This window comes from Colias philodice, chromosome 21, assembly GCF_061535455.1.
Source record: "Colias philodice isolate Cphi_HAF_F1 chromosome 21, ilColPhil1 Martin Lab GWU primary, whole genome shotgun sequence".
In the NCBI taxonomy this organism is placed as follows: Eukaryota; Metazoa; Arthropoda; class Insecta; order Lepidoptera; family Pieridae; genus Colias; species Colias philodice.
The window spans coordinates 5,684,948-5,701,405 of NC_143106.1; the positions used below are offsets into that span (position 1 = coordinate 5,684,948).

The 16,458-nt window shown below is 35.3% G+C and overlaps 1 protein-coding gene across 1 annotated transcript; it reads left to right on the forward strand.

Annotated features, from left to right (window-relative positions):
* Positions 1-1,750: 1,750 nt before the first annotated feature.
* Positions 1,751-15,995, forward strand: LOC149478914 (apyrase-like). The gene is made up of 11 exons (XM_089708543.1): positions 1,751-1,902; positions 2,351-2,579; positions 2,885-3,076; positions 4,158-4,288; positions 4,658-4,799; positions 5,718-5,844; positions 6,236-6,393; positions 11,498-11,588; positions 11,895-12,056; positions 14,589-14,755; positions 15,503-15,995. Exons 1-11 carry the CDS (start codon positions 1,799-1,801, stop codon positions 15,626-15,628), a joined length of 1,629 nt encoding a protein of 542 aa, XP_089564669.1. The 5' UTR covers positions 1,751-1,798; the 3' UTR covers positions 15,629-15,995.
* The last annotated feature ends 463 nt before the right edge of the window (positions 15,996-16,458 follow it).

The following is a 16,458-nucleotide window of genomic DNA, read 5'->3' on the forward strand; positions in this document are numbered from 1 at the left end:
CACAAGTTTTGTTATATGTGGAGTTCAAAGGCGTATATAGTAGAATATAAGATGACGAAAGTTGTTGATAAAAAACAAAAAAATACCTTGTTGGCTTGTTGTTTACAAGTAGTAAGCAACATCACATGACATGACTTTTTGAGGCGTATTTAATGCAAATAAACTTATTACGCCTTCTTTGAGTGTGTATTACTATTATTAGATGTTTGTTGTAAAATATATTTTCAAACAGAGTGTATAAGTACATACGTTGGTTTTGGTATAACAATGCGAAGTCTTGTAACCTGTGATGAAAATGGGTTATTATTTTTAATCAAACTACATATAACCAAATAAAACGTATAATTCGCTCTGTATGGTAATGTTTTAAGAGGAACTATGCTTAATTATATTGTTATTATTATATACTATACTGCATTGCACTTTCATTTAGCGTGTACTTATTATCCATGTTTTAGAAACTACTACATTAAATTATTCTAAATCTTATAACAATGTGAATGTATTTATATATTTAGCCTTAGTAAAAAAGTGCCTTGCCTAACTTTTAAATGTTTTTTATGATTTCTTTAACAGACCCTGAATACACTTCACAAATCTTTTGGACGGTTTTTTAAATATTTTTTTTCAATAATATTATCTCTCGGTTTGAATCGAATTATATCATTTCATATTGGGTCTTGCATTTGATCGAAAATATTTTGTGAAGTGTAAGCAAGAAGTCGGTAATGAAATAAATATTTTAACACTTAATGTCGACATACATTACAAGCCAAAGAGAATATTTGTATCAAAAGGGCTTTCGTTGGTCGAAACAATATATATGCGATGTAAGACTATATTATATTAAACTTTCATGTAAAACTATATGCTAATTACCTTCCTTTAGATTTCATTATCGACTACATTTTTTATATGTTTTAGAATAAAATTATTTTACAAGTCAGGAATAACATTCCAGAGATAAACTTTTTGACGGATTATAAACTTATATCAAAAACCAAAAGCATAAAGTAGGTGGAAAGCCTCGAGTTTATTATAGCCAACTATCAGAAATTATATTGGTCAACAGGTAGCATAGTTGATTTTTTTTGCTTCGTTTTGAACTTTATTTCAATCTACTTTATTATTATGGTTTTTGGCGAATATTTATTTTTAATGTAGATATTTTTCAAGTATTATTGTCACTGTTATGCTTAGAGTTAATTAATTTAAATAAATGTTTTAGAATTACCCATACCTTTTTTATTCGTTTAAAACCATATTACATATAATATGATAAATAAATTCAACTGAACCTGAGAGAAGTCTTGAGTAATTATAATAAGCGATTTAGATTTCATATTATATTTTCTTGTTCGTTCAATGAAACCACTATAATCGGGACCTTCTTGAGAATGCTGAGGCTCCTCCTATTATCAGAGGACTCACTGTCTAAAAGACTGAGCGAGCTTACCTTACCTTACCTATGGATAGATAAATTTCGGAAAATTGCATTTTAAGCTTTATAAAACTTATGATATATGCATAAAATATTGTGGCGAATATTAAGTAAAATAAAAAATATATCGTAATAGACGTTAAGTATGATTTTTTTGCATTTTCTGATAATTTACGTGAATTTTACTTTTTAGATAGAGTATTTGATAAGTTTGTAAGATAATAATAATAATCGGGCTTATTAGTTATAAAAATTAAGCCCGATTAAATGGTATAAATTGATAAGATCCTAAATATTTGAATGTGCAATATCAAACTGTAATCTTTTATGTAGGTAGGAAGTAAGGTGGAGGCAGACATGAAGAATTGTGTGGTGTTTTTATTTGTGATTGCGGGAGTGTTTGCGCAAACTGAAGATTTATTTAAGCTGAATATTATACATTATAATGATTTCCATGCTCAGTAAGTACTTAGTTATGAATTCATAAATCACAATAAACCTTTAACCGGAAACTTTTATTAAAAATACTTGAATGTAAAATTTATCCAATTTATCAATTTGCTCGCCCACAAACACATTTTTATAAATGCGTTATTCGACCTTACAAAGCGTAAATATGGCTGATATTTACAATCATCTCATCTTCATTTTTAGAACGACCCGGTATACATCTAATTTGTTGTGAACCCAATCAATCTTTTATGTGGCACTAGCCATCAGTAGGGTTGCAACAATAGTAGCACATAAAAGAAATAATCGAGACCGATTGGTGATTCACATTGATATAATTTTCTAAATTAATCATTCTGTATAATTTATAAAAATAGGCAAAACAACCTCAATATATTATTGCTTTAATTTGTTAGAACCCTATTTTCCCTGAGAAAATATTTAAACATCGTTTTTTAGTTTTGACGAGGTAACGGCGTCATCTGGGAGCTCATGTATAAACCCAGACGATGTATGTATCGGTGGTTTCTCCCGGCTTTACACGGGGATACGACAGGCGTTGGAGGCTGAACCAGACTCTTTAGTACTAAATGGGGGAGACACCTTCCAAGGAACGGTCTGGTACAACTTCATGCGATGGAATGTCACGCAGCACTTTATGAATTTGCTGCCTAAGCATGATGCTCATGTGAGTTGATTATTTTCTTGAATTTTAAGTTTATTAGTCCGAACATTTTAATTATTTTTCAATACTTATCGTATTGATTAATAATTAAAGTGTAAAGAGGCAAATGAAACAGAAATATATTATTTATAGGCATTAATGTAGGTCGTGGATAAGTCAACCAAAAGTACCTACTTCAGTATAAAAGCTCCAAAATTCGAAGCTCGCCTATTTGAATCACACTCGATAGATGCAGTATTTTTTTATAATAAAATATTTCTAATTTACACAACTAGAGACAAATAAATCAAATGTCCTTTTCGTTCTAGGTTTTAGGTAACCATGAGTTCGATCACGGTATCGAAGGATTACTGCCATACCTGTACCATTTGGATGCTGTTATGCTTGGAGCTAACGTGAACACAACTTTCGAGCCTGAATTGGGACAATATATAAAGAACCATGTGATTGTCGAAAGGAATAACCGCAAAATTGGAATCATCGGTATTCTGTTACGTACGGTATGTTATTAATTTTTTATCATATTAATATTAAATTAAGGTACCTAGCTACCTATATCTAATATTATACTAGCGGTCCGACCCGGCTTCGCCCGTGGTACATGTTTACGTTTTCTCTACATCAGAACCATCCTCGTACTTCAAGGAATATAATAAAAAAAGAATCATCGAAATCGGTCCACCCGTTCACGCCGTCACGCGTGATGCCGTGAGTCGTGACTCGTGACCAAGTATCTATGCCTGTAGTATACAGGGTGTCACACTATTGGTATACTAAGCGCAAAGGGACTTATAGGTTTGCATACACTGATCATGAAAAAAATACTTAAACAACAAAATTACGTCAAAAAATTTTTGCTAAATTTTTCCTGAAAATCCATGTTTTCTTCTCTGGCTTCGCGCAGCCGGCATATAACGCTTCTCTAATGTGAGCATTTGTATATGAAAACATAATCTTAAACGATAGCCCACGTGCTGGTGGCAAAGCTGGGCGGGTCGCTTGTTATGGGTGTACACATAGAGTTTTAAGATTTCATCTATTTGAAAAAAAAATGCGTCTGGAATTTTTTAAGTATTTTTTACGTACTCAGCGTATGCAAAACTATAACCTCCTTTGAGCTTAGTATACCAACAGTGGGACACCCTGTATAACAAAACATTTTCTTTAATATGTTAACCGGTAAACAAAGTCAGTATTCTAATCAAAAGTATTAGCGACTAATCAGTTATTGTTATCAATTTATTCAAGAACGTTATACAATGAATGATAATGATAACATTTAACGATTTGTATGACGTCAAAAAATTTACGTTTTTAGATACTGAGAGCAAAACAAGCCCCTTTTTAGAGGCATGAGGTCCCGGCCACCGAAATCCAAAACAAATGCTTTTATGTACATGTAGAGATTCTACAATCTTATCTATCATAAAACTAAACTAAAAGAATGTTACAGAATTAAATTTAATTAATCGCCTTAATAATTTATTTAAGAATATTATTTATGTCCAATAAATGATTTAACCCTCCTATATTCCAAACTGTAAAAATTATCATAGCGTATTCAAAATTCTACGTTTTCAGTTTTCAGCAGACATAGGACGTGTTATAATGGAAGATGAATTAGAAGCAGTTAATCGAGAAGCTGCCATATTGACAGAACAAGGTGTAGACATTATAATTGTGCTATCGCATGTGGGATACGATAGTGACCAGTAAGTCGTTACATGCATATAAAAATATAGTACTTTTAAGTTATGGATATATTCTCTTCTATTAATTATCGGTTTAATCGGTAAATATTTCAGTACCTAAATTTAGCGGATAACCTACTAGGTTATCCGCTAAATTTTCTTCGGCCAAGACACCCTGTAGATAGGTATCTACATGTAGAGGTGTAAAAATATTTTGCGACATAGTTAGAGCTAGCGAATATACACAAATAAATTATAGAAACGCTATTCTTTAGATGAATAATATCTCTCCAGTACCTAACTACTCTTTCGGAAGCAATTATTTGTTACGTTGTTTTATAGAGCTATTAATATGTAGGTCACTGATATATTTCATGCTTATATTTTCAGACGATTAGCAGCTAATATGTCTCCAGACGTAGACATTATAGTTGGAGCGCATTCCCACACATTATTATTCACTGGTGATGCCCCTGACGGCACACCCGCGGGGGATTACCCTACCGTAGTCACGCAAAGCAATGGGCATAGAGTAAGTAGACTATTGCTTAGTTTTTATAGTAATCTGTTATCTGTGTGTATTGAACGATCTGGACGAAAGTTAAACGGCTAAAAATTAAAATCTTACTTCAAGATATTTTTACTTAGAGCAGTTGGTTTAATGCTCTAAGTATTTTTAGGATGATTTAAAATATTTTTAATACCTACCAGTACCTAACTGTCTTATGCAATAGATGCAGTTTCGAGTGAACTAGAACTTTTAATTAAACTCTCGAATTCCTACCTTATCTAGTACACACACGATGGAAATATGATTTTTTTTAACGAAGTGGAAATCTGTGTTCTTATGTTCCTATCGCACTGTGTCAAATGGCAAAGCATATTGTATGCCTTAAAAATATTATAGTTTAATAACTTTTATAACAAAAATCCGCTTCCGTAATTTAAAACCATGCCTTAATTGAAAATAGTCAATATTATAAACAATATTGATAGCAATCGCGATGTTATCAGCATATCAGCATGACTTTACCTCGTTTACAACACGAATTAAGCACGCTATGTGATAAGTATTATGATTAATTATTGGAAAATCAGACCCTTGCATAGATGACGGTAATGGATTCGAAGATGGTCACTGTTAAAAAGAGACTTTTTAATATTGACTAAAACATTTTGAGCGTTATCATTTAAATATATTTAAATTTGAGTACCTAGCGGATAAGAATAGGTAGTTGATAAGAATTCCAAAAGTCTTCGTGGTATATTTGATATAATTTTACCGTAGAACAAAGAATCTATTCATGATGAATAATTATTTGTCCGTTGATTTTCTTCGATAATAGCTAGATGTGCAACTCTTTTCCATATCTAACATGGAACTTAAATTTAAGGTAGCTAGAACTTATAAATTACTTGAACACGAAAAATATAAATATTTTTATTACAGATACTGATCGTTCAAGCATCTTGCTACACACGTTACTTGGGAGATATAACGTTGTACTTTGACAATCAAGGCAAAATAGTGTCTTGGGATGGTCATCCTATATACCTCGGAACATCTATCATAAAAGGTAATAGATCCAGATGTTTTACATATTATTATAGCGTTTTATAATGTAACAAGTTATCTCTTGGCTTGTTGGCGTGATCAGCGCAATTTTACTTTTACGGTAGATAATTTTCACGGTACAGGTCGAACATGATATTTTTTCCTGAAATATTATTATTATTATTAACTATAAAGTATTGTTTTTATATAAGAGGAGGCAACAGAGCAGACGAGTCACCTGATAGAAAGTGAACTGCGTCGTCGTCGTTTTAATTCATTTTGCCAATTTATGTTACGCTTTCAAGTCCAACGCGATCGTAGCCATAGCCCATCATAATACCTACTGTTAATCTTAATCATCACATGAACAAATTATAGGTACTATAATATTTATTTCAAACAAATATTTTAAGATGCTCGCATGGAAGAACTGCTAGATGAGTGGCGTGCAGAACTATACCCGATAAGCCGCGAAGTCTTAGGCCGTTCCTTATCATTACTCAACCGCGCGCGTTGCTTCCGAGGGGAGTGTAACCTTGGTAGCTGGGTTTGTGAAGCTTTCCTTGAACAGGTCAGTAAGAACTAAGAAACTAACAATTATAAAAAATATGTACACAATACAGAACTAATAATTATAAAAAATATGTACTAATAAATTTATATTTAAGGACGCGTTTACGAATCTGACAAAAATACGCAGTTTTTCGGTGCATTTTGCGGCGAAATAGTACAAAACCAAATTTAACTAATAATTACCATAAATAGATTACTCCTTAATCTTTAAATGGTACTATATTTTAAGTCGAAAATTTTGGTTTATAATATTGAAAAAAATAATTTCCGTTGCCTCTTCACCCAAAATTGACAATATCGTGCTGAATAAACGAACATTTTTCTTGTATTTAATAAAACAAATTGATTTATTTAAAAATATTTTAAGTAAGTAGACATGTCTAACTCAAAAAGGTACTAGATAAAACTATCAAAATGTTACAAATAGGCTGAGAAAAAAATTAAAATCAAATCTTATTTTTTCACATATTTAGCTGTAACGCGTGATACTTATTGCATTGAAATAAGGGTTATTTTATTTGTCACTACCTTGAATTATTGCAACACAATTTGTAATGAAATATTTTAGTAATTTAGTCTGCGCTCAGCCGCCGTTGTGAGTAGACACTGTGACGCTTGTAAGCAGCTCCTCGTTTACGAAAAGATCACTGTACGAATACAAAATATTTCACCTAATAAACTTGATCCTTCACGCATTTATTTTATTTATAGATTTTATACTTATGGGATTATAAATTTCATATTTAGTTTCTGACTTGATGGAGTGACCTGAACGTGTACTTCGAAGACTGCTACTGGAACTAATAAACGATTAGAGCTAGGTATGCCGAGTTTGGGCTCGTTTTGTTAGTTATGTTGAGAGTTGAGACCTTACCTCCGGACTTGATGGAGTGACCTGAAGGTGTACTTTGAAGACGGCTACTGGAACTAATAGACGAGTAGAGCTAGGTATGCCGAGTTTGGGCTCGTTTTGTTAGTTATGTTGAGACCTTACCTCCGGACTTGATGGAGTGACCTGAAGGTGTACTTCGAAGACGGCTACTGGAACTAATAAACGATTAGAGCTAGGTATGCCGAGTTTGGGCTCGTTTTGTTAGTTATGTTGAGACCTTACCTCCGGACTTGATGGAGTGACCTGAAGGTGTACTTCGAAGACGGCTACTGGAACTAATAGACGAGTAGAGCTAGGTATGCCGAGTTTGGGCTCGTTTTGTTAGTTATGTTGAGACCTTACCTCCGGACTTGATGGAGTGACCTGAAGGTGTACTTCGAAGACGGCTACTGGAACTAATAGACGAGTAGAGCTAGGTATGCCGAGTTTGGGCTCGTTTTGTTAGTTACGTTGAGACCTTACCTCCGGACTTGATGGAGTGACCTGAAGGTGTACTTCGAAGACGGCTACTGGAACTAATAGACGAGTAGAGCTAGGTATGCCGAGTTTGGGCTCGTTTTGTTAGTTACGTTGAGACCTTACCTCCGGACTTGATGGAGTGACCTGAAGGTGTACTCCGAAGACGGCTACTGGAACTAATAGACGAGTAGAGCTAGGTATGCCGAGTTTGGGCTCGTTTTGTTAGTTACGTTGAGACCTTACCTCCGGACTTGATGGAGTGACCTGAAGGTGTACTTCGAAGACGGCTACTGGAACTAATAGACGAGTAGAGCTAGGTATGCCGAGTTTGGGCTCGTTTTGTTAGTTACGTTGAGACCTTACCTCCGGACTTGATGGAGTGACCTGAAGGTGTACTTCGAAGACGGCTACTGGAACTAATAGACGAGTAGAGCTAAGTATGCCGAGTTTGGGCTCGTTTTGTTAGTTACGTTGAGACCTTACCTCCGGACTTGATGGAGTGACCTGAAGGTGTACTTCGAAGACGGCTACTGGAACTAATAGACGAGTAGAGCTACGTGAAGGTAGTCGTGATGATACACCCGAAGGGCAACCGGAAAGATATGACGATCAATTTTTGAAGGAGAACATGAAGACACATTTAATTCGATTTTATAAGAACAGCCTCCTTCCAGAATTGACCGATCCAAGATTCAAAAGAAATATGGAACTACAGGAACATTCATCAAATTGCCATAGTAATATAATGAAAACTAAGAATTAATTAAAAAGAATTGTTTTTCTTGAGTTTTATCCATTTTTTATCTTTTACCCTACATATAACATAACCCTACCCTATCTATCCTACCCTACACTACTCTACTCTACACTACTTTACCCTATTCTACCATACTATACACTACTCTACCTTACCAAACTTCACATAAACCATGTACTTAATAGTCTGAAAAAAGCCTAAACATTTTGTTTGGATAGGTGAGCCTGTTCTTGAGTTATAAAATTACAACGCAAAGTGGCATCACTACATAGTATAAAACAAAGTCGCTTTCCCTGTCCCTATGTCCCTATGTCCCTATGTCCCTATGTCCCTTTGTACGCTTAAATATTTGAAACTACGCAACGGATTTTGATGTGGTTTTTTTTAATAGATAGAGTGATTCAAGAGGAAGGTTTATATGTATAATAACATCCATTAAATAGTGGAAAAGTACTGTTATTTTTGAGGTTTCTAATGTGATGTCGTAAATAATAACATTTATTCCGCTTACATTGCAAACGCAGGCTGAACCCTACGAGTTCTATCAAAATAATGTACTAAGTATTGTACACATTGAAAAAGTCTACGGTAAAGTCCGTGATGGTATATGTCTATCTCTTATGGATAACCCACAATTACTTTTTTTTGTCATTTACTTTTTACGACAAATAATGGCTAATTTTCGAAGCGATTTTAACCAATACAGCATTAATTCTTAACCAATTAAATACCTTAAATACATTGTTCATTTAATATAGATCTATATGGCCCTTTACACCGTATGATTTAAGTGAATATTTTCGAAGATATTACAGATTTAAAAATTGCGGGACGTAGCGTTTGCGGCGGTACCGGCCGGCCGCCGCGGCCGTGCCATTGCACCCATGCGAAGCATGGGCGGGTCGCTAGTTAGATATAAATAAAGATACATATTATATACGTATGATATAAGATTTTTGATAGATTTTATTAAAGTGAAACTTTTATTACATCGTCTCAAACTTTTTGGTCTGTGTAGCGCATGTCGCGTGTATCGCGGCTGCCGAGTAGGTATACCTACTCGGCACGCGACATGCGCTACACAAAGCAGTGTTCGGAACCGTTCGAACAGTTTCACTTTTACCGTGGTTTCATAAAACCACACAACATTTTATTTATAGTAATGTTTCAGTATATTGGAACTTAAAAAGTATTTGCAAGTACCTATCAGTAGTATATGTATGTGCCAAATAAAAGTATTTTCTTTCTAGTTTTCGAAAACCCACTTGCATTTGATACCACAACAAAATTATATACTAAAAAAACGAGCCCAAACTCGGCACACCTAGCTCAGCTCGTATATTAGTTCCAGTAGCAGTCTTCGAAGTATACCTTCAGGTCACTCCATCAAGTCCGGAGGTAAGGTCTCGACATAACTAACAAAACGAGCCCAAACTCGGCACACCTAGCTCTACTCGTCTGTTAGTTCCAGTTGCCGTCTTCGAAGTACACCTGCAGGTCACTTTATCAATTGCGGAGGTAAGGTCTCAATATAACTAACAAAATGAGCCCAAACTCGGCACACCTAGCTCAAATCGTCTAGTAGTTCCAGTAGCCGTCTTCGAAGTACACCTGCAGGTCACTCCATCAAGTCTGGAGGTAAGGTCTCAACATAACTAACAAAATGAGCCTAAACTCGGCATACCTAGCTCTACTCGTCTATTAGTTCCAGTAGCCGTCTTCGAAGTACACCTTCAGGTCACTCCATCAAGTCCGGAGGTAAGGTCTCAACGTAACTAACAAAACGAGCCCAAACTCGGCATACCTAGCTCTACTCGTCTATTAGTTCCAGTAGCCGTCTTCGAAGTACACCTTCAGGTCACTCCATCAAGTCCGGAGGTAAGGTCTCAACGTAACTACCAAAACGAGCCCAAACTCGGCATACCTAGCTCTACTCGTCTATTAGTTCCAGTAGCCGTCTTCGAAGTACACCTTCAGGTCACTCCATCAAGTCCGGAGGTAAGGTCTCAACGTAACTAACAAAACGAGCCCAAACTCGGCATACCTAGCTCTACTCGTCTATTAGTTCCAGTAGCCGTCTTCGAAGTACACCTTCAGGTCACTCCATCAAGTCCGGAGGTAAGGTCTCAACGTAACTAACAAAACGAGCCCAAACTCGGCATACCTAGCTCTACTCGTCTATTAGTTCCAGTAGCCGTCTTCGAAGTACACCTTCGGGTCACTCCATCAAGTCCGGAGGTAAGGTCTCAACGTAACTAACAAAACGAGCCCAAACTCGGCATACCTAGCTCTACTCGTCTATTAGTTCCAGTAGCCGTCTTCGAAGTACACCTTCAGGTCACTCCATCAAGTCCGGAGGTAAGGTCTCAACATAACTAACAAAATGAGCCCAAACTTGGTACACGTAGTAACACGTAATCATCTATTAGTTCCAGTAGCCGTCTTCGAAGTACACTTTGGCAAGTACTTGTTTACCAATAAATCACTGTCCAATGAAATTAGGTAAATGGTATCTACTTTTGTGACCATTCAACGTTACAAACAAATCAAAGTAAATTAAAAAAAAAAAGGCAATAAAAATAAGTTCAATTATCAAGTCGTGTCAGTTTAGTCATAATTTCGTCGTTTCTCGCATTTCGCTGTGTGTGTGAGCCGTGCACGTGTAGTAGTAAGACTCAAAACGTAAAATTGATGCGCGTCAATTTGTATATGCGTCCTTAATACACTATACAAATAACAAATACCTAAGCAAAATTTAAGGAGCAAAAAGCTAGAGATTATGTATGTAATTACCTATTATATCCATTCGACATCACATAATAGATGCCCCTATCATTTATTAATGCAATATTAAATCACCCTATTTCAAAGATATTTTAAGGTAAATGTTTATATAATAGTTTCTGTCTTTCGATACATTTTCTTAGTTTCTGATGGTTTAAAAGATCCTATTATACGTATAATAAGTAATTTATCATTATATTGTTTAACTAGATGATATCAAAGGCAAGCGGAGATAATTGGAACTACGCACATCTTTGTATGATAAACGCGGGCGGCGTTCGTGTAGCTATTGAAGCAGGAAGTATGTCTTATTTTTATACTGATACAACTTACAAACAAGCTAAAATTATTATTTACAGGAGAGTTAATCTTAAATTTGTGCGTATTTAATAAAAACAAAGAAAGAATAAGAAGTAACTTATTGATAATGTAACACTTTATTTTTCTTCGGATAAAAAAGCAGGTACATTTTGCTTCGTAGGTACTCGAGTGAAAAGCAAAATAAAATTGCTTGATATTTTTTCACTTGTAAAAAAAATTAAACTGTTTAACTAAATTAAGATTACTGATCCTTTAAGACTCAATTAACATGTCAATTCTATTGCAGACATTACTACCGAAGCATTATTAATGGCTGTGCCATTTGAAAATAAGGTGCAAGTGTACGATTTAAAGGGGAAATACATTCTGGAAGCGATCGAGTTCGCACTCGGAGTGCAGCAGACTAACCCCACTAGCTTCTACAGCAGTCGGATGTTACAAGTCGCTGGTATGAATTCATTACTAATATGAATTTTTATCTCATTTAATTTGTCATCCAATACCCAACAGAGTAATCTTAATAAACTCTTTAATTTGACCAATAAAATAAAATTGGATGTGTCTGGTATTATCACGTCGTTGGTCTGGCATTTGGTCATTTTTCAATTAATAGTCCATTGAATGAGTCCCTCCAAGGGGGGTCTAGAGTGCGTGAGTTAGTAACGTAAGATGTTTCTTCGGAAACATGTCAAGAGTCCCTAGGTAATAAACATACTAAAACCCCGGGACACTAGGAGGAGCCCCGGAGTGGGGGGAGGGGGGGAATGGGTCCATTTTTTCATTTTTCGCTTAAATCTCAAAAACGGTACATGTTAGAGAAAAACTTTCAAGGAAAAGTTGAAAGGCCATAAAATTATCTACAAGTTGTACCTAAATCATTTTTTCCTATATCCTACCGTTTCTGAGTTATACGCAGTAAAAAATGATTTTGGCTCAAACTATTTCCCCATACTACACATCAATCGATCAAAAAATATTTCTTTCTTCCAAAAAACTCAAATGTGCAACTTGTGACCGGTACTGATAGATTGCTCTTAATTAGGTCTATAATTGGTAAAATAAACACATTCCTCCATGGAAGCCTTTAGGAGGAATCGATTGTCAAAATATTATATTAGGGTAGTTTGAGTTACCGAACTTGATCTTTTAATTTTTTTCTTCCAAAAAACTCAAAAGTGCAACTTGTGACCGGTACAGATAGATTGCTCATAATTAGGTCTATCATTGATAAAAATATCAGATTCCACCACGGAGGCGTTTACGGGGAATTGAATTTTATCAGGGTAGTTACGATACTTGAACTTTTTATTTTTTTTCTTCCAAAAAACTCAAAAGTGCAACTTGTGACCGGTACAGATAGATTGCACATAATTAGGTCTATCATTGATAAAAATACCAGATTCCACCATGGAGGCGTTTACGGGGAATTGAATTTTATTAGGGTAGTTAGTTAAAAAGTTCAAGTATCGTAACTACCCAAATAAAATTCAATAACTCCTAAACGCCTCCATGGTGGAATCTGGTTTTTTTATCAATGATAGACCTAATTATGAGCAATCTATCGGTACCAGTCACAAGTTGCACTTTTGAGTTTTTTGGAAGAAAAAAAATTGAAAGTTCAAGTATCGTAACTACCCTAATAAAATTCATTTCCCCGTAAACGCCTCCGTGGTGGAATCTAGTATTTTTATCAATGATAGACCTAATTATGAGCAATCTATCTGTACCGGTCACAAGTTGCACTTTTGAGTTTTTTGGAAGAAAAAAATAAAAAGATCAAGTTCAGTAACTCAAACTACCCTAATATAATATTTTGACAATCGATTCCTCCTAAAGGCTTCCATGGAGGAATGTGTTTATTTTACCAATCATAGACCTAATTAAGAGCAATCTATCAGTACCGGTCACAAGTTGCACTTTTGAGTTTTTTGGAAGAAAAAATAAAAAGATCAAGTTCAGTAACTCAAACTAATATAATATTTTGACAATCGATTCCTCCTAAAGGCTTCCATGGAGGAATGTGTTTATTTTACCAATTATAGACCTAATTAAGAGCAATCTATCAGTACCGGTCACAAGTTGCACTTTTGAGTTTTTTGGAAGAAAAAAAATAAAAAGTTCAAGTATCGTAACTACCCTAATAAAATTCAATTCCCCGTAAATGCCTCCGTGGTGGAATCTGGTATTTTTATCAATGATAGACCTAATTATGAGCAATCTATCTGTACCGGTCACAAGTTGCACTTTTGAGTTTTTTGGAAGAAAAAAATTAAAAGATCAAGTTCGGTAACTCAAACTACCCTAATATAATATTTTGACAATCGATTCCTCCTAAAGGCTTCCATGGAGGAATGTGTTTATTTTACCAATTATAGACCTAATTAAGAGCAATCTATCAGTACCGGTCACAAGTTGCACATTTGAGTTTTTTGGAAGAAAGAAATATTTTTTGATCGATTGATGTGTAGTATGGGGAAATAGTTTGAGCCAAAATCATTTTTTACTGCGTATAACTCAGAAACGGTAGGATATAGGAAAAAATGATTTAGGTACAACTTGTAGATAATTTTATGGCCTTTCAACTTTTCCTTGAAAGTTTTTCTCTAACATGTACCGTTTTTGAGATTTAAGCGAAAAATGAAAAAATGGACCCATTCCCCCCCTCCCCCCACTCCGGGGCTCCTCCTAGTGTCCCGGGGTTTTAGTATGTTTATTACCTAGGGACTCTTGACATGTTTCCGAAGAAACATCTTACGTTACTAACTCACGCACTCTAGAACTTTTTATTCAATGGACTATAATGAATTATCAAAATATCTGTGATAAAATTTTACTTATTTCTGCGCATACGTAATTTTCGGATTTTAAGGCAGTGTCAAAAAAATCTGGATTTGCTCAATTGCGCTAATTTACATTTTCTTACAAGACTAAAATACACATAAGAAAAAACAATATTAATTGCAAAAAAAAATTCTCCCAGGCATGCGCAACGTATACAACGCATCAGCGCCCATCGGCTCGCGCATAGTGTCAGCGTCAGTGCGCTGCACCGACTGCGCTGTGCCGCGCTACTCGCCGCTCGACCCGCGCGCCACCTACCGGGTGCTCACACAGGACTATATCGGCGATGGCGGGGGCGGGTATTCGGTGAGTTTTCTTTTAGGGGAAAATCTTTTTTAGCCGCGATTAGCTCTTTTTGTTAGATTGGTGATGGCGGTGGCGGGTACTCTTTTAGGGTAACGCTCTTATAGGCGCCCTTTTTTGACGTGACAACGTCATAAAGTTCGATAGAGCCGGCTGCACGCATGAAAAAACATGACTCATGCGGCGTTACTTCGCTCTGAGGCGTTCCATGTAAGGCTTGAAGTGCAAGCGAGAGCACGGAACGAGCGACAAAGAAGCACAATCGGACGTTGTCACGTTCAACTATCGTCAGTAAAGGACTTTACAGACAACCAATTTTTTGGTATGAGAAAATCTCGTGTCATAACGTCATCGATATGCTGATACACATGCCACCTTGACCTATCGCTCACACAATATTACATTGGTGATGGCGGTGCCATGTTGAGCAATTTTTAGTAGACTACAATCTTATGGGCTTGCTTCACGTCTCATCTTATGAGAAAATTTCATGATGACGTCATCGAAATGCCCTGTTCGCGTCAGTGCACTACAATTGCAATAGTTGATAAACGAGTAGATAATTGTTAGAGACCATTTTTCAACCACACTTAAACCACGCGGCAATATCTATATCAATTAATTTAACAAAGATTGATTATCTTCCAAGATACCATTGTCTATAGTTATCATGCTAAGGACTTTAATTTAACATATTATGTAGATTTTTTTATAATACCACAATAATTATATTTTTTTTTCTTGTTTCAGATGTTATCCCAAAACAGAGAAAACCTAAAAATCTACGACACAGATTACAAAGTTCTTCAGGACAACATGCGCAAAAATAAAATTATTTTCCAAGATCTCGATGGTAGAATCCAAATTGTGTATTAAACTTATTTTAGAAATAATAAACAATTTATTCTTTTGTATACTTTATTGTTATTATATTTATGTGAACAGTTGTCTTGTTACGTTAATTAAATAGTATCATAATGTTAATGTGGATTTTTATTTATTTGACTTACATATTGCGTATATTGCATTTATATATCGATGCAATCGAATGAGTAGGACAAATGGGATGAGATGCGAATATTAAAGAAGCGAGCTTTATCAACACATTTTTAAACAAAAGTAGAACGTACTTTAAACTTGTAAATATTAGCAATTATAAACTGTAAAGATCTCCATTACATTCAAGCAGTAAAGGGTACGGCAATTACGTTGAAATTTTAAATGTCTATAGAACACTTGATTATTATTAATTTACTTACTTCCCATTCATTAAAATCTTTGTAAATGTTATATTATGTACTTTATAGTATATTCTACTTTATCAATAACATATTAAGATATTACACATTAATTTATTATACATATAAATATTGTTGAACATATACACACACCGGCACAATTAGCGGAACAGAAACCGATGCGCGAGAACATCGTCTGGGATTTGAACGAATGGCAGCAGGTTCTCTTTACTGATGAGTGCAGAGTTCTTTTAAAACATATCGATGGGAGACAAAGAATATGGAGACTCAAAAGAGAACGCCACATACAGTCTAATTTTGAACACACAGTGGCTTATGGTGGCGGCTCGATTATGGTTTGGGGAGGGATATGTTTGGGAGCTCGCACGGAGTTAGTGATAATGGTGATAGTCACAGGAGGGACCATGACAGCAGATCGATACATCAGAGACATTTAAGAAAAACATG

Coding starts and splice junctions, on each gene's coding strand:
- LOC149478914 (XM_089708543.1), top strand. CDS start 1,799: ATGAAGAATTGTGTGGTGTTTTTATTTGTGATTGCGGGAGTGTTTGCG. Junction 3,077..4,157: donor TCGGTATTCTGTTACGTACG/GTATGTTATTAA, acceptor CTACGTTTTCAG/TTTTCAGCAGACATAGGACG. Junction 14,756..15,502: donor ATGGCGGGGGCGGGTATTCG/GTGAGTTTTCTT, acceptor TTCTTGTTTCAG/ATGTTATCCCAAAACAGAGA.